The following is an 18918-nucleotide window of genomic DNA, read 5'->3' as shown; positions in this document are numbered from 1 at the left end:
AAAAGTACTCAAATAGATAAAATAAAATTAAATATGAATATGACACTATCTAGTATTAATACTAAATATAGTGTCATATTCATATTTAATTTTATTTTATCTATTTCAGTCCTTTTCTCCACTTTAAACGCAAATGTTCTTATCAATAGAAGTAATTATTGAAAAACGAAAACTACATTAAAATAATATAGAAATATATTCATTGAAAATAATCTAATATTTTTTGTAAGAGATATATTGCTTCTGCATACATAATATAGTATATAAACGAGGGAAAAGTAATCTAAAGATAAGCTGCAATTTATTTATAATGAGATTGAAATTAAATTTATCAACAATAATTACTTCTATTGATAAGAACATTTGTATTCAAAGTGGAGAAAAGTACTCAAATAGATAAAATAAAATTAAATATGAATATGACACTATCTAGTATTAATACTAAATATAGTGTCATATTCATATTTAATTTAATTTTATCTATTTCAGTCCTTTTCTCCACTTTAAACGCAAATGTTCTTATCAATAGAAATAATTATTGAAAAACGAAAACTACATTAAAATAATATAGAAATATATTCATTGAAAATAATCTAATATTTTTTGTAAGAGATATATTGCTTCTGCATACATAATATAGTATATAAACGAGGGAAAAGTAATCTAAAGATAAGCTGCAATTTATTTATAATGAGATTGAAATTAAATTTATCAACAATAACATCACAAATAGATGTAAAAGAATATATACTTACTTCTTATCTAAAATGGAAAAGATAGAAAAATTAGATTATAGATAATTATGTATAATTGCCATACATTCAATAATTGTAATTTCTTTTCGAAAATAAACTTGTATTAGTAACATAAGGACTGATTTACATCTGAATTATCCTCGTAAATTTATTAATATTATACACGCATATACACAAATATATACACACACAAACACATATATGTATACACACACACACACACACACATGTGTTTAGTGCATCATTTCAGATACACCCTGTATATATATATATGTATGTATATACATAAAATCTACAATTCAAGTCAATACACGCATATATCAATATTTACAACCATAAAAGTAGCAGACGCAGATTACAATAACTATAACGATAAAACTTAACATCAATGGTAGGTAATATTTTATAGCTAATATTCCAGGAGTGCTCGAAATATCACCTATAATACGTACAAATATAATTTTAATATGTTCGTGTATTTCATTTAAAAACTTATTCCTACTTATAACTTTATTATAAATATTTAATTTCTCAAATTTTAAAAGCCTCTTAATATCCAGAAAAATAAGCATATAATATTTTAATATCCATATAAAATAGAAAATATTACAACTGCTTTGCGACAATTTTGCAATATTGCAAATTTCAATGCAACATTACAAAAACATTGTAGATATATAAATTAACAAAATCTTTGTTACATATTAGCAATACGACATTTATATTTTGAAATCATTGCAATAATGCTTTTTAATATATCTATAGAAATAATATATATAATTATATATATATATATATAATTTTTAACTTTTTTTGCAGATAAAGTCAAATGAATTAATAACACAGATATAATATGAGTCGATTAATATAAATCTAAGCTAAAGATAAGCATTGCTATTTTTTCTATTAAAGGATATATAACAATTTTATATCATGGTATATTTTATGATATATTAATATCAGGTAGCAAGATGACATCTAAATATAATAATCATATTAATGAATTTTAATATATTTTTTTATTATATTAAGAATAAATAATATTTTATCTAAAATTGTATTTTTTAAATATTTATTTTTATATGCATTTCTATGTTTTTTCACATGCAAATATATGTAACGGATGAACGTAACGGATTTTAAAAATTTTTAAATAAAACTATAATTAAAAATAAATGTATAGTTATTTATAATTAATGTTTATATATTTATATCCCACATAGGAGTATATAGAACATTTAAAATAAAAGAAGTGATTTGTATAAATAAAAGTTTAAATTAATTTTGTAGAATATAATATTTAAGTTATATGATTATGTACAAATATAATTTTACAATATATTATCTTAGATACGAAGTCGTTGCAACTTCTATTTATATCCAGCTTTTTAATTTAATTATATGATTCCATATGCTTCCGTGATATTTATTTGTCGGAAACAAAAATATTCTACATGTAATATTATTAAATGGTTGCAAACTTTGTATTCTTTTAAATATATTACACTGTAATGTTGCTATAACGTTCCATTGCAATATTAGAAAAAGCGGACATCTTAACCTTGTTACAATCTTATAACAATGACTCGACACAGATCGCAATCGATTTGCAATATTTCAATGTTTCAAAGAAATTGTTCTTCAATATATTTACCATATTTAATATATAATATATTTAATATATTCAATATATTAACCTTATAATATTGTATGGGTATTTTTATTTGCTTACCATGTGTTGAAGAAATAAATCTTTCATCATCCGGCCATATAAAAATTTCGTCATATTTGTGGTATTTCAATATCAAGCGAAACTTGTAAAAAGTTCTGGGCTGCAAATGTTCGATGTATTATTTTTTCGTTATAATTCATTTTAGTGTAATTCATTTTATGCCATTTTCCTGTTGCAACATCTTTGTACTCTATTGAAGAAAAACCCGTCAGATTGATGTTTGGGATCCATGAAATATTCATGCTATTTATATTGACTTCGCTGAAAGTAATATTGTTTGGTTTTGAGTACATATGAACGATCTCGTTTAAACTCTCGTTGTAGAAATTTCTGAGATTAACTGGATACAAACGTACGTATATCCAGTAATTTTGTACTGGTAGCGACAAGTTAATCTTTGTGAAAAATCTATCGTCTACCATACGTTTCGGCATATGGATTAATTGTTTGCTCTTTTGTTGTGTGCCGTTCACTAATATGAGTGAATTCCAATGCACTTCATAGATCACGGCCACGCAGTTTAGTTTCTTGGGTGGCATTCAGTGAACTGTTGCTATAGTAAGCGTCAAGGCTTGAACACTTATGTTTTCCGGTGCATTGAGTTGGCCCGTTTTAATTAATGTTACTTTCGAACCGAGTGGATTTATCGATAATTAATTAACGTAATAATTGCTTAAAGCAAATTTCAATTTGTATTCTGTGCACGGTGTTAAATTCTCAATCTCATAATGTCGCTCGTACGTCTGCACATTGAATTCTGCAGATTTGTTGAGGTTGTCTACATAATGGCTTACAGAAATAGTATATATAGTAGTTGGTAAATTATATTTTTTGCAATCACTCTTTACAACCGGCTCCGGAAGATTTACAATGATGCTGTTTGTCTTTGCAATTACTTCTATAAAATTGTTCTACAAATTCTTTCTTCAGGTATCAGACATCTCTTTGGAGGATATGGTTGTACAGATTTATCAAAAAAGTGAAATTTATAAATCTCAAGACTTCTATTGTTTGGAGATACTATTATCTTTTGAATGTATTTGAATGTGTGTACGCTATCGAAAAGTGCATACTTTTTTCTCAAAACATAGAAATAATTCATAAACGTATTGTTCGTAAACATTGAATCACGTATAATAATGTAAATGTTTGTCTTGTCAAACATTATCGAGTTAAATTTCACTTCATCACTCAGGTTTTTGATGTATAAAATTATTTTGCTCATACAAACGTTAATGTCTGTCATAATTATGCTATCTTTCTTTACGCAGTAAATTAACGGCTTTTCATTATTCGTATCATCAATTTTCATGTAATTAAAAGAAAACGTATGAAATTCGCAGGAGCACATATTGGACAAATTTATCTGAAAAATTTATGCGTTTTTTCCATCGAGATCACATTGCACTATATCAAATTCTTCATTCGTCCTATTATGTGAGATGTAATATAAACTTCTAAAAAAATTTATAATTATTTTACTTATAATAAAACATTAATTTAACAAGAACAGAAACTTATGTGTAGTAAAAATTAAAAATTCTTATAATTATATGTTAATTTATTATTTTTTTATTACTTATGATCTTAATTATAAAGCCGCATAAAGTTATAGGTAACTTACAAATTTGCAAAAATCTTTAACGGAAAATTATTATTTTTTTTAGATGGATGATAATAAACGTATCCTATCCCAGTCAGAAATGTATAGTTGTTGTGATGTCGAATTAACGTCAAAAACCAATGTTGAAATAAAGTTGAAATTTTGATCGAATCGACATCGAAATAGTACAAAATTTTGACGAATTTTCGACTATCATTTCGACATAATTTCAATGTTGAATCAACCAGTTTATTAATATATATTTCAATAATTAATGCTTTTATAAAAAAAGTAACTTTATGTAATCATTATAATCATATCAAAAATAATTTTTCTTTTACTTTTATAAAATTTTTATTGCACGCTATATTTATTTAAAATAATATTGACAGAGTTTATTATCATATTATATCATATATTATATTATAAAATAATGAACGCAAAAATAATAGCCTTATCTATTTCTATTCTCTTTAAATCACAAATGTTAAAAGAGTATACTAGGAAAAAAGCGAATTGTATTTTTGTTTTGATTTGCATATTAAGACCCGGTTCACAAACGTCGGTTAATTTTAACCTCCGATTAAATTATATCTTTGTATCTTTTTAAGAACGTATCTGAAAAGAAACAAAGATATAGTTTAACCGGAGGTTAAAGTTATAACCGACGTTTGTGGAACCGGGCCTAAGGTAAATGTACGAATTATCCTGCGATTATCAAACAAAAAAAATATATTGCATATTTCTCTAGATAATTGTAAACTGAAATAAAAACTAAATATCACATACTAAAAACAAAATTAAATATCACATACTCGTTACAGTGAAAAATAATGTTGGCTGCGTTCAGCAGAAAAAGCATCTTTGCAACTGTTGTAAAATTCGTGCATATATGCTCTTAGATTCAGTTAAGATGAAGAGAATGTACCAATCAGATGCACAAATTTTATAACAGTTGCAAAGCTGCTTTTTTTGCTGAACGCGGCCGATAGACTTTAAAGCATTTTTATGTTTGGTAAAGTATCTTATGCATAATTACATATATCTAGTTATAATCTTATTATAAATTGAATATCACATATTAGACGATATATTATTTTGTTCTCTTGCCCATTGTTCCATCATCCTGCCGACGCCAAGGAGCTTGCTTCAGCCAAGATGAAGTTGCTGCAGCAATCTCAATTAATTCTGCCTGTGGCTTCTTGTTTAAAATAGCACCTGAAAATGCAACACATTTTATGTTTTGCAATTTCTTTTAAAAGTTTGCATAAAAATACGACCACTAAATTAATGATAGCAAAAAGAAAATATAAGATTTAAAGGCTAAAACAAAATAATTATAATAATATATTAGAGATTAAATAAAAGTCAAATGCAGAAAATACATAAAAAATAATACAAATACAGTATGAGTTAGGTTTTAGGTTCATATGATTATTAAATCACAGAAGATATATATAAGCTTCATGAGCCGCTACGATTGTTGGTGCAAAATAACTTTTTATTTTTCTATTATAGAGTTTTTTAATCCATCAAGAATCGATTTAGATAAACGATATTTCTTCGGAAATATTAAATTAAATTATTTAAACAAGGATGATAAAAAGAGAAAAATATGCAAGAAAAATATTGGATGCGAGTTACTAGAAGTCGAACACAAATCTTTCGGGAGAGAGAATTGTAGTCAGTATAGTTTAATTGAGAAAACATTCATTCTTATTTAATTAATTTAATTTGGTATTTTCAAAAAGAGATCATTTATTTAAATGTATCCTTTGTGAATTAAAAAAATTATTAATAGAAGAATTTATTGCTCACCAACCTCGGTGATTCATAAAACCTATATCCTATATATACTTATTATCTTCTATATGTAGAATTTAATAAAAAGAAATGCCTATTTAAGTAAAAAAAATCGAAGATAATTTAACAAATAAAAATTTAAAAGAAAAATTTTTAAATTTCATAATATAAATATTGTTATTAATAATAGTGTTAAGTTAATTTCAAGTAATTTTTACCTTCAACAACTTCATATAATGTTAACTTTTCAAAACATTTTTTGGACGGATTACCACCACCTTTCAAATTGAACTCTGATGCTAATGTGTTTGAAATAAGCTTCTTTAACACTTTATATGTGGCTTCTTTAATATTATCCTTAGAGCCAATAATTTGACTCATATAACAAATCTATAAACAGAATATTAATAATTAAACAAATAAAAAACATTTAGAACGTAGAACAATAAAAAACAAAATTAAATATAGCTTACAGTTCCAGTTATGTTATCATTTTCTGATAAAAATGTTTCAAATTTGTTTAACTCTTCATTAGTTGTTATTGGAAGCGAAGGAAGATCTGTTGGTCTTACTATCCTTTTTTCATTTGGAAGAAGAAAGCGATTCAATCTACTTAAATTCATAATAACTATGTCTAGTTTACTACTAATTTCTTGGGTTTGAATGTATGTCTTCTTAGGAAAATCTCTGATTTCAGATAAAATCTAGGACAGATTACCTGGAAAAAAATGTGACATAAATGACTATATATTACAACTTAATATTAAATAAAATAATTAGAAGAAAGTAAAGAATTATTAAATGTTAATTGTACCTGATTGACGAACTGAGCGAGGTGTAGATTGTGTAGATGATTCTTTTATTTGGGAGAAAGCATTGCTAGACTGACTGAACTCACAATCAGATTGAGAATGTGAAACATTTGACACGGATGGTGATTTTTCTATAAATTCAGTATCAGAAGTAGTAATATTTTCTTTTGACATATTTGCTGTTGTTAGTGGTCTCGTACATTTTTTGGGATGCAAAATATCATCGTCCTCTGATGACACAACTGAGGAACTCTCATTTTTTTTCAATTTCTTAACATTTTGCACTTTCTTTGAAATACTGTGCTGTAAAATGCTATGAACATTTTCTTGTACATCACATCCTGTCGACGAAGACATTTCAAACTTCGAGCTTACGTCAGTTGACTTAAGTTTCAGACATATCATGTTGAGGTGATGTAGAAGATAATGTAAATTGTTTTGTTATATCACACGTTTGCCGTCTTTTTCTTGCAGCTCTTATAATTTCTGATCTATTATCTTCAACGGGAGTTATTTTCTTTGCTTCATTTATTTTTGCAAGCAAAAGCTCTTTTCTAGATTTTTTGTTTTCAAGAGACGTCGACATTATAGTTTTTGTAGATTGACTTTTTTCAAATATCTTTGTTTTTATATTTTCGCCATGCGTAATATTTCTTTGAGACTCAGTTTTATTATTTTGAGGTTTATAAGAGACAAGTGGTGGAGCAGCAACATTTGTTTTATTTAAAAATTGCGAAATCTCAGGATCATCTGGATTAGAATCTGATGAATCAGAACTCGGAATTTTCCTAGTTTTCTTCGTAATTTGTTTTTCAGGAGAATCGAATGAAAAACGTCGTCGCTCAATTTTTTTTCGTTTGCCACGACCAACTTCAACATCCGTTTCATAAGCAGAAGACATAATGAAACCATTGAGTCCATTGCGTGCAGCCAAAAGCGTATCTGATTATAAGAGAATAATTTAACTTCAAAATAAAATTGAGAAAAAATATACAAATATACATGCACAAAAAACAACATACTGTAAAATTTTAAAACAATAACATTATATGTTGGCCATGAAGGAGATGCATCCATTTCTTTTTTTAATGCGCTGCTTTGCGCAGATCGAGGAGGCCAAGAAATATTTATTTTCATATTATCTAGTTCTTTTAGCCATTTTGTAAGACCGACTTCGAAAACAGCATTATCTTCATCGTTACAAGTATCATCCTCATTTATAAACTTTACAACGACAAACTGAAAAAAATTATTTTAAATTGAATTAATCTATATGAACTTTACACAAGAGAGAATAAATAATAAAATTTAATAAGAAATATAATTAATAATAACGGATCTAAATAAATAATAAAAGAGAATAAAATTGTATATTTGATAAAAATACTTAAAAATATAAATAAAAATTCTGGCATTTTATTTGCAGAAAGGCATTGTGTGAAGCAAAGGTATACAAACATATTCATCTTTTAAAGGGATAAGCCAGCATTTAGCAACAATATTTTGTAAACGAAATATTAATTTATCATTGTTCAATTCAGATACTTTAATAATGCCAAGTTCTGAGGAATTCAGAGGATATGTATAAAAATCTCCAACATTTATAAAAGTATTACCAATAAAAATTACATTATCATCCTCTGTAAGAATAATATTTTTTAAGACTACAATTTGACCTAAATTTGTTTTAAAATATGAATCTTTATCATTCACTTGAAGAATTACACCATTTACTGAAACTTTTTTAAATTGACTGCCATTAATTAATTCATTTACATCTCTATGTTTCTTTGATAAAACAATCTCGTTAATTTCAGAATCCATGAATACAATTTTTTCATTTCCTCGTTCTATTTCACGCTTAGCTACCTGCTGAAGAGGTTTAAAACCAGATTTAAGATGATTTTTTATTGTTTTCAACTTATTTTCATAACAAAAGGCACTAAATGATTCTAAAGGGCCATAATCATTACACTCTTGCGCTAAATGACAAAGAGAATGCACATTATAAACTACAAACTTTTTTCCTAAAATTGTAACAGAATGTTTAATAAAAGTTCTGAGCAAAATATTTGCATAGTCATTCATAATTTTATGCAGGACAGGATTTGCAAGAATAAAAATCGCGCAATGTAATAATAAGAAGTGCTTATAAACATTAATATCAGGATGCTGAGCAAACACCACAATGCCATCGTATAAGCATAAACGACGGAATTCCGTTGCCTTATAAAATGTTAAGTCACTTAGAGATCTTGGTTTTCGGGCAAAATCTTGAGGGCAAGAGGGAGCTATTTGGATAAGCATATTAGACATTCTTTCCACAATAGTCCAATGCAACTTCCATGGGCTTCCTATCCATCGCATCCATACTTCTAACAATCTCTTAAATACACACTCGTATACTAAATGCATGGACTCTAAACGAAACTGAGAAATCATTTGAGTATTCAATCTAAGAAGAGGTGACACTCCTTTGTGATGGTGAGACTGTGTTTGATTCTTAAAAGATTCATTAGTTCTCAAAGGAGCATCAAGATCAACATATGTCTGCCTGTTATCCGATCGTTCTCCCCACACTGTACATTTCTCGCAAGAAGCATATGCATTATGACCTATACAACATTTTATAAGCTCTCGAGCTGGAGCATCAAGAATGTAATGTCTAATAAAAAAATCATAAGTTCTTTGATTTCGTACATAACCATTGTCGATTAGATTTTTAGCCTCATTAACAAAATCTTGCAAGAATTCTTCAATGTCACTAGGATCAGACGTTCCAAAGTAAATGGCAATAACAAATGGTTCATTTTTAGTCCCTACCAGATGTCCTAAAATTGGCCAAAACTTTTTTTTAGAACTTCGAAAAAGAGGAAGTCCATCAGTATTGATATCTATTTCAATCTTTTCTTTTCTCTGCAAGTATTCTTCTAAAATAAATCCATCTAAATTATCTTTTATTCCTTTATACCAAAACTGCCCTCCATTCCGAAAGTTTATAATATTTATATTATCAGATGTTCCAAGCAAGGTTTTATAACTTTTAGGCAGATTAGGAAACACTGGACGAAGCCATGCAAGAAGTTCATCAATTTTACTCATAGAAAGAATTCCACCTGATAATGCCCATTCATATAAACTTAATGTGATATATCTTTCTTTTTGTTCATCGTTATCAAAAATTGCATCAATATTTTCATTTTCACTATCATCATCAGTATTTGTTTCTGAACTCATGATATTTGCATCCTTATTAGAAATTGTGTCTTCTTCATGATCACTAATCTCAAGTTCAGTTTCAGAATTCAAATTATTTTGATTCAAATTATTTAATTCACTTGACACATTATTTTCTTCCTCTGCAAATATTTCAACTTGATCTGACATTTCAGATCTGGTCAAATATCTGTAAAAAAGCTATCATTCCTACTACTACTACTGCTACTGCTAGAATTATTGAATCTTAATTTTTTTTTTTTTTTTTAGTAATGTACAGACTCTATCGAGGGCATAATCTTGTTGTTCTTCAAGCCTCAAACGTTTCATAGCCCTCCTCTCAATCCTCTTTTTCCAATTACGATTACATTGCAAAAACTTCTACAACAAATTACAAATAAATGATATTTAAAGGAATTTAGAAATATAAAAACCTCCTTCATGTAAAATAAGGACATCAATAAAATTTAAATATAAAAAAACTTTTTAAATTGTTTTAAAGATTAATAAAAAAAGCTTGTCATTTATTGTTAGCTGAAGATAATCCGTGAATAAGTGTACAAGAGATAAATTAAAACTTTATTATATCTTTTTACATAGAAAATAAGAATATGACTTCTGCGATATACTTCATATTATGTACCTTCTAAATATTATGCCAGATCAATGATTGATGACACTCAAAATCCTTATGGAGAAATAATATAAAATAGTAAGTACTTATGACTTTAATATAGCTAAACTTGCTTCTAAAATCAGAAAAATAATCAAATAAATTAATATTTATCATAGTTTATCTGAGAAACATAGACTAGACTGCATGATAATTTATAATAATATTTGTTAATAAATGTATTAACAATATATGTAATATTGTTAGTACATATAGAAGTAGTATATAGAATATAGAAACAATATATGTCATCTGTAACATTGAAAACAATAGAATATGAACATATATAATTAGAATAATTAATTAATCTTTATTCTTTTTATTAAAGTATCTGAATTTCGTATGAAACAAACAACAGAAATCTTAATCACTTGAGCATAGCATTCTTATTACATAAAAAAATAATACTAATCAGATATAAGAAATGGATATAAACACACACACACACACACACACACACACACACACACACACATAAAAAAATGTACAATGTATTATATGTAAAAATAATTATATATGTACCTTGTTATTCTCATCGATGTCCATTATGTACTGTTAATTTGAACTTCTTTTTTTATCTTGTAAGATGCTTTCATCAATAAGAGTTGATTTTTATTTCAGCAAATGTTAATCTCTACATACAATAGCAAAATATTATAAAATAAAAATAAATATTGCCAGTTAAATTTAGTAATAGCAAAAATATTTGTTCGCTATACACTATTTACAAAGTAAATAGCCAATTTTACATTTTAAAGCATTAATTATTCTGTATACGGAAATTTTCCAATTGTACTAATAAACAATTTAACACTTTTAAAATATTTATTTTCTATCTTATATTAATAAATATTCCATTCTCAAAATTTAATAGCTTTATTACTTTTAGGTTAGGTTGAGAGATAAATAAATATGATACAAGATTACATTACTATGTGTATTTTTCACTACTGAATAAAATTGTTTTATAATTTAACTATCAAAAAGAATATATATTAATGATCTATTCAATTTAACTTATTATAATATATGGTGTGTGTCCACGTGTGGCAAAGCCGGCATAGGCACTACGTAGCGGACAAATATTTTTGCTATTACTAAATTAACTATTTGCAACCGAATATTATATTTATTAAAATAGAAATTTATTTATCCAATCTTACCTGTCGAGACTGCGAGACTTGCAAAACTCGGTTAGCAAAAAGAAATATCGCACACACAATAACTGCACATAACATATGTTTGCACACATCGATCTGTGCTTTCTGTTGTTTCACCGCGGTTATGATTACCGCGCGTAGTTAGAACGCATTCGCAAAAAAATTGCAAAACCTTATAGAAATAGTTCTATATATATATATATATATATATATATATATATATATATATATATATAATATTTTATATATTTATGCCTCAATATATTCTTAATATTTTTCTAATATTAATTATATCAAAAATTTTTAATTTTAATTATCGCGTATAATTTTTATCTCTTGCAAATTTAATATTTTATTAATTAGTAATAATAAAAAAATTACTTATAATTAATTTAAATAATCTCACGCTATATGAAACATTCAAAAATCATAAATCGATATTGCACGAAAATCAAAAAATTTATTCAATTATTCGACTCAAGCGGACGCATCAACTGCAGGTCAAACGTATCGAATCAACATTGAATTGACGTTACATCTCTGACTAAATATCGACTCAACCAGTTGTCAACCATATCGATGTTGAATCAACTTTGAATCAAAGTTACATTTCTGACTGGGATAGATGGTAATATATTTATAAAAGCCGATAATATCCAATCGAAATGTGAATTATTCCAATTTATACATATAATCTTATTATATTTAATTATGCCATTTTTCCACATTGTTAAGTCGAACTTTATAATATATATATATACATATATATATATATACATATATATATATATATATATATATATATATATATATCCATTATCCAGTAGCATATCCATAACTCCCTAATATAGATTTCTTGTCAATGCAGCGATGATATGGATAATAATGAAAACTATTTATTCTTGTGATATTATTTTCATTAAGCTCCAATGTCATTAGGTTATTTTTGTGAATCCAATAAATTCTATGTTCTTGTACAGATAAAGCGACATCTGTTACGTCGATTGTTCAACGAGATTAATAATGGCATTTGAATCTAAGTCCAATATGTTGACACCATCATTTGTTGCTAATAATAATTTAGGTATTGGATTTTCATGCGTAGTCAATACATCGATTAAATCCGTATAAGGACCAGCAATAATTTCAGTATGTGCACGTACTCGAAAATAATATATCATGTTAGGTTGAAGATTGTGCACCGTGTGCTCCAATGTTGCAGTTGTGATATTTTCGTCGTCGCAGATTTGAATGCTTTTTAGGTCCTCAATGAAAAAACATTGCACTGTGTATCCTTGCATTTTATCGGTAAATTCAGGTTCCATCTGTAAAAGAATAAAATTTTAGTCTTTTTACATTTAGTAAAATTATAACAGAATTAGCATTTTTATGTCTATGTCGTTGAATTTAAGAAAAAGAGAAAAAAGAAAGATACAGAGTGAGAATTTAAATTCTTTAAATGAAAGTAATTTAATCGACCACACCGGCAATATTTATTGATGAAAAAATTCACAACGTTTCGACCATGGGTTTTGGTCCTTATCAAGTGAACTGAAATTATTACATATAATATAAACAAATGAATTACAATAAGATGTGACCAAAAAATGGAGAAAGAAGAAAAAATCATATACATACATTGTCTTAGGTAACTAATACGTGGTGAGAAATAAAGAAATCACTGTGTCAAGTCATGTCGACCTCTCGATCCAACACAAAGAGAAAGACTAAACCGCCTTTATTAGTCTATCATAAATATCGTTTAAACTTTCAGTGTCCTTTTGTAAGTTAACAGTGTTGTCAGACTTTTTGATGAAAAACATTTCAGCAATTTCTCTCTTTCTCACATGTCTCTCATTATGCAGAATAATCGGTGTTGACCAATCGAAGTCATGATTAAGTTCCAGTTTATGTTTGCTAACCACAGAAAGATTGCTTTCGTGCAATTTAATGTTGTTGCAATGTTCTTTGATACGAGTGCCTAAATGTCTTTTTGTTTGGCCAATATATGACATATTACAATTTTTACAGTTTAACTTGTAAACGACCTCAGTCCTGTTATTAATAGGCAATCTATCTTTTCCACGTTTGATTAATGAATTCAGTTTATTAGGTACATTATAGACAACCTTCAGACCAACATTTTTAAAAAGGCGACTAATCTCATCGCTCAAGCTCTCTACAAACGGCAACGAGATGTAACATGATGTAGTCGCATTATCACATTCCGTATTCATATTTACATTGTCGCGATGTTTCAAAAATTCTAGTCTTTTTTTAACGTAACGGTTTGTAATTTGAGTTGGAAAACAATTGTTGGAAAGAATCTGTTTAATAATATCGATGTTCTTAAAATGAAATCGAGCGTCAGATAATAAAATTGCGCGGTCAACAAGGCTATAAATGGTGTTAATTTTATATTTAAACGGATGTTTGGAATGAAAATTAGTGTATCTATTAGAACAAGTAGGTTTTCTGTACCAATCCGTCAAAAGCCGACCATCCGAGCGAATAACAGTCGTGTCCAAAAAACCAATACGCGAATCAAACTCAGTTTCATGTGTAAATGTCAAACGTTGATGATAGTCATTGAAAGTCGATATAATCTCGTCAATTTTTGAGCGTGGAACAATGGTAAAAATGTCATCAACATATCTATAATACAGCGGCACATCAAAGCTCAATAAACTCAAGCAATGCGTTTCTAGATCATCCATCACGATATTTGCCAAAATAGGAGACAAGGGAGACCCCATGGGGCTACCAAAAATCTGTTCGTAAAACTGTCCATTAAACGAAAAACTAGTGGAATCCAAAACCGTTTCAATCGCGTATAAAAACTGAGACAAGCTAAATTTAGTGTTAGGCGCAATGTAATTCCAACGTTTAGTAACACCATTTACAACTAAATCTTTAGGAATATTAGTAAAAAGTGCAGCAACATCAAGTGAAATCATTAAATCGTCATCGTTAATAAATTTATCTTTCAAACTATTGGCAAAAGTCCAACCATCCTTAATGTGAGATTTAGGTTCCAAAATCGAAATCTGTAGTATATCGTGAATGTATTGCGCAACATTATATAACGGACTGCCAAGTGATGACACAATAATCCGTAGTGGAAAACCCGCTTTGTGAATCTTAGGCAGACCATAACACCGCGGCAAGTTACCATTAGTAGAGTTTAATTTTCTATATGTAGTCTCATTAATTAAATCGTTACTTCGCCAGGACTTAATAATAGTATTAATTCTATTGGTTAATTTTCTGATCGGATCCTTATTCAATTTTCTATAAGTACATTGATCACCCAAAAGAGCCTCCATCTTACTCACATAATCACTTTTGTCCATGATTACTGTGACTTGACCCTTATCAGCCCTGGTGACAAACAAATCATCATTATCACGCAAGAACCGTTTACAAAGAGAGAATCCCTTAAGAATATATCTGTCTACAGAGCTAATATGCTTACTCTCACAAAGGAATTTTTGGAGAGAATTGGCGATCGAAATTCTGGTCATTTCAACAGCTTCCCTGGGGATGCGATTATAATTGATTTCAAAGTTCTTCAAAGTCTCAAGAACAACACCCAAGCGGTCGCTCTTAAAAGACTGATGCACCGGTAACCCAAAATTGTCACCAAGACTCAGAAGTTCAGAAACTCTATCGGGAATATTCTTACCACTAATGTTAATCAGCCAACGCGCTGTGTCGATATTGTTGAAAGGATTAAAAGCTTTATTATTATTAGTCAAATTGTTGAATTTCTTGATTAAATTAGATTTTAATCTGTTGGTAATTCTTAAGAACCTCCGTTCATTGAACTCAAAAAATCTAAGAACAAGATCTCGTGGTAAACCTTCACTGAGTGCTCTTTCGATCCTTTCAACGTTGGCACGCAAATAATTTAGGTTAAAATTAAGATCTTTAATTTCTAAATTCAGCAATCTATAGCGGAATTTCTTAGTGGTTTTTTCAAAAGAACGGTTGATGCTGCTACTATGAAATGTGATGTTGGCCTTTAACTTGTCAATATGGGAAGGAATTAAATCGTGGCTCCTGCATCGAAGTAAGAAAATAAGTTGTTGATTAGCGGTACAGATCTTCCTCTTATTGTTAATCCATGACTTCAACAAGGTCGTGTAAGTATTGCCAAACCGATTCGTAATCATTTGGAAAAACATGTTAGATTGCGGAAGCTCCATAATTAGGTCCAGGAGCGTAAAATCAATGATAAATTCTTGAACGTCGCCAGTAGATAAAATAAATGAAAGTAATTTAATCGACCACACCGGCAATATTTATTGATGAAAAAATTCACAACGTTTCGACCATGGGTTTTGGTCCTTATCAAGTGAACTGAAATTATTACATATAATATAAACACCGATTATTCTGCATAATGAGAGACATGTGAGAAAGAGAGAAATTGCTGAAATGTTTTTCATCAAAAAGTCTGACAACACTGTTAACTTACAAAAGGACACTGAAAGTTTAAACGATATTTATGATAGACTAATAAAGGCGGTTTAGTCTTTCTCTTTGTGTTGGATCGAGAGGTCGACATGACTTGACACAGTGATTTCTTTATTTCTCACCACGTATTAGTTACCTAAGACAATGTATGTATATGATTTTTTCTTCTTTCTCCATTTTTTGGTCACATCTTATTGTAATTCATTTGTTTATATTATATGTAATAATTTCAGTTCACTTGATAAGGACCAAAACCCATGGTCGAAACGTTGTGAATTTTTTCATCAATAAATATTGCCGGTGTGGTCGATTAAATTACTTTCATTTATTTTATCTACTGGCGACGTTCAAGAATTTATCATTAAATTCTTTACCTCAATGTCACAAAAATGTCATCTACTTTCTCCGTAAATCGATGGGAGAATTCTACAAATGCTCTGATAGATGTTGGCTTGCTCAAAAATCTGCTTTCTACAGATTCTAAGAACGTACGTATTAACATAATTATGTATAAGATTAAGTGGATTATCTTAATAAATCAGAAAGATAATATGAAATATGCAAATATTATAATAGATAATATGCTATTTAATATGAAAATAAACGAAAGAGAAAAAGTAAATTATACAGGGTGTCAGAGAAATTTTCGCGGTCACGAAGTAAGGAGGTAGATTGGCTCAAATTAAGAAGGAAGGACTTGTACTGTTTTATGATATTCGCAATAATTAACGAAAAATTAAATAAAGAATATCGGCCAATCTGCGTGAGTAAAAGCGCGCGGCGACGAGAGTCGTCCCACTGTAATCTTATACTAGGCGCGCGGCGAAGCGATGGGCGGATCGCTCTCCGAGACATGATGGTGGCGTGCGATATATCGCAATACCGCGCCGAAAAATGACCCGTCCTTTTAGTGGCGAGAAAATGATGCGCTATCATTTCCACACCACCTTGCGGTAGATAGCATGGTGCGCATTATTTATAGTGGTTTCCCCCATAGGCCTATTCCACTCTCAATTTAAATATTTGTGAAAATTGTTCAAAATGCCGTTACTGTACGCTGAATGTATCGTAAATGTAAAAAATTGATGATGACAGTACCTTTACAAAAATTGATCCGTGGTTGAAAATCCCTCGATAAAATGTGTTACACACGTTGGTAATGATACGGACGTAATCCATTACACGTAAAGCGTGATGTACCGCGTATCGCGAAAAACCAAATTCATGTGCCACATGACGCACGCTAGTTCCAGGATTTTCATAAAATGCTTCAAGAATCCTTTCTTCATCTCGTACACGAAGACGCACTGCTGGACCGGTTATCCCGATATTATGCACGATACCCAGTGTCACATAATTATTGCACAACTCGTAAAACTATACGTTCACTTGGCTTTCGTGCACGCCCGGAAAATCATTCCACGTAAATTACGGCCGCGCGATAAGTATTTTCTCCCGCTAGCCCCTATGCCACAATCATATCCGTATATTCCTGCAGAGTACACTTCATTTTCACTATTAATTTAGTACGCGAACACAAGATTTTTACTAAAACCGTCTGAGCTCTCGCAGGCTGTTGCCAGAGTGCATACGCCAGTAGCATGCAACTACAGCTGAGCGGACATGTGAGTGTAATCATAATGCGCAGGCGCCGAGCTCACACGTACTCGCAATCAAATTTCTGTCAGAAATATATATAAAGTCACTATTATTAATAAAAGATCAAAAATATATTAACTATTTCCATCACTTTAATTTCTGATATGTGATACAAGCAGATAAAATTCAGAATATTAAACTGTCCGGGAAAAAAAGTCCATGTCTATTTATATAAAAAAAAGTAAAATTATATACAGTCTTATATAATTATATATAATATCACATCTGATTTTATCAGAGCATACGTTTTTGTATATAGTTTTAAGGGGGTCATAAGATGGTGTCATTGGATTTACCTTGAAAAGTCGTTTGAAGGTCACGTAAAGGTCATCTTCAATTTCTTAAATGGAACTCCCTATTTTTTATTACTTATTCTTGTAGCTTAACTCGAGAGCTTTCCAAAACACTATAATTAAGTTAGTTTTCATTAAGTACTTTCCGAGTTATGGGGCTTGAAATAATTTCTTAATTTTACATAAACCGTAAAATATCTTATAAAATATTCATTTTTCGATTATCTTACCTTAATACTTTTATGCACAAAATAATGAGAGGAATCAATTGGTTTAAAGAAAGCACATAGTTGTTTCGAAGAAAAAAAATGTAATTGTTAATTGCAAATTACATTTCTTTTCTTCGAAACAACTATGTGTTTTCTTTAAACCAATTGATTCCTCTCATTATTTTGTGCATAAAAGTATTAAGGTAAGATAATCGAAAAATGAATATTTTATAAGATATTTTACGGTTTATGTAAAATTAAGAAATTATTTCAAGCCCCATAACTCGGAAAGTACTTAATGAAAACTAACTTAATTATAGTGTTTTGGAAAGCTCTCGAGTTAAGCTACAAGAATAAGTAATAAAAAATAGGGAGTTCCATTTAAGAAATTGAAGATGACCTTTACGTGACCTTCAAATAACTCTTCAAGGACAAACTGATATCGCCATGTAATGCGTTACTTGAAACCTTATAACTTTTGTCTGAAATATTTTTGTCTGCCGCGCTCAGTTTTTGAGATATTC

At 28.9% G+C, this 18918-nt stretch overlaps 1 protein-coding gene across 1 annotated transcript; it reads right to left on the bottom strand.

Annotated features, from left to right (window-relative positions):
• Positions 1 to 6369: 6369 nt before the first annotated feature.
• LOC145974412 (uncharacterized) lies at positions 6370 to 10092 on the bottom strand. The gene is made up of 4 exons (XM_083104275.1): positions 9406 to 10092; positions 7728 to 7944; positions 6708 to 7647; positions 6370 to 6469 (listed from the first exon to the last, which is right to left on the bottom strand). The coding sequence occupies exons 1-3, from the start codon at positions 10090 to 10092 to the stop codon at positions 7091 to 7093; spliced, it is 1461 nt and encodes a 486-aa protein (XP_082960401.1). The 3' UTR covers positions 6370 to 6469; positions 6708 to 7090.
• Positions 10093 to 18918: the final 8826 nt, after the last annotated feature.

The sequence above is a fragment of the Camponotus vicinus genome, unplaced genomic scaffold (genome assembly GCF_025532165.1).
Source record: "Camponotus vicinus isolate PSW18456_S1 unplaced genomic scaffold, iyCamVici1.0 SCAF_1, whole genome shotgun sequence".
Lineage (NCBI taxonomy): Eukaryota > Metazoa > Arthropoda > Insecta > Hymenoptera > Formicidae > Camponotus > Camponotus vicinus.
The sequence above is the reverse complement of the archived record's forward strand: the minus strand, read 5'-3'. Positions and strand labels throughout refer to the sequence as shown.

Bases quoted from the DNA above. Each gene is read 5' to 3' on its own strand.
- LOC145974412 (XM_083104275.1), bottom strand. From the start codon at position 10,092: ATGTCAGATCAAGTTGAAATATTTGCAGAGGAAGAAAATAATGTGTCA. The intron at 7,945-9,405 runs GTACGAAATCAA...AATTTTTTTCAG, and splicing joins ATCTAATCGACAATGGTTAT to TTTGTCGTTGTAAAGTTTAT. The intron at 7,648-7,727 runs GTATGTTGTTTT...TCTTATAATCAG, and splicing joins TATTGTTTTAAAATTTTACA to ATACGCTTTTGGCTGCACGC.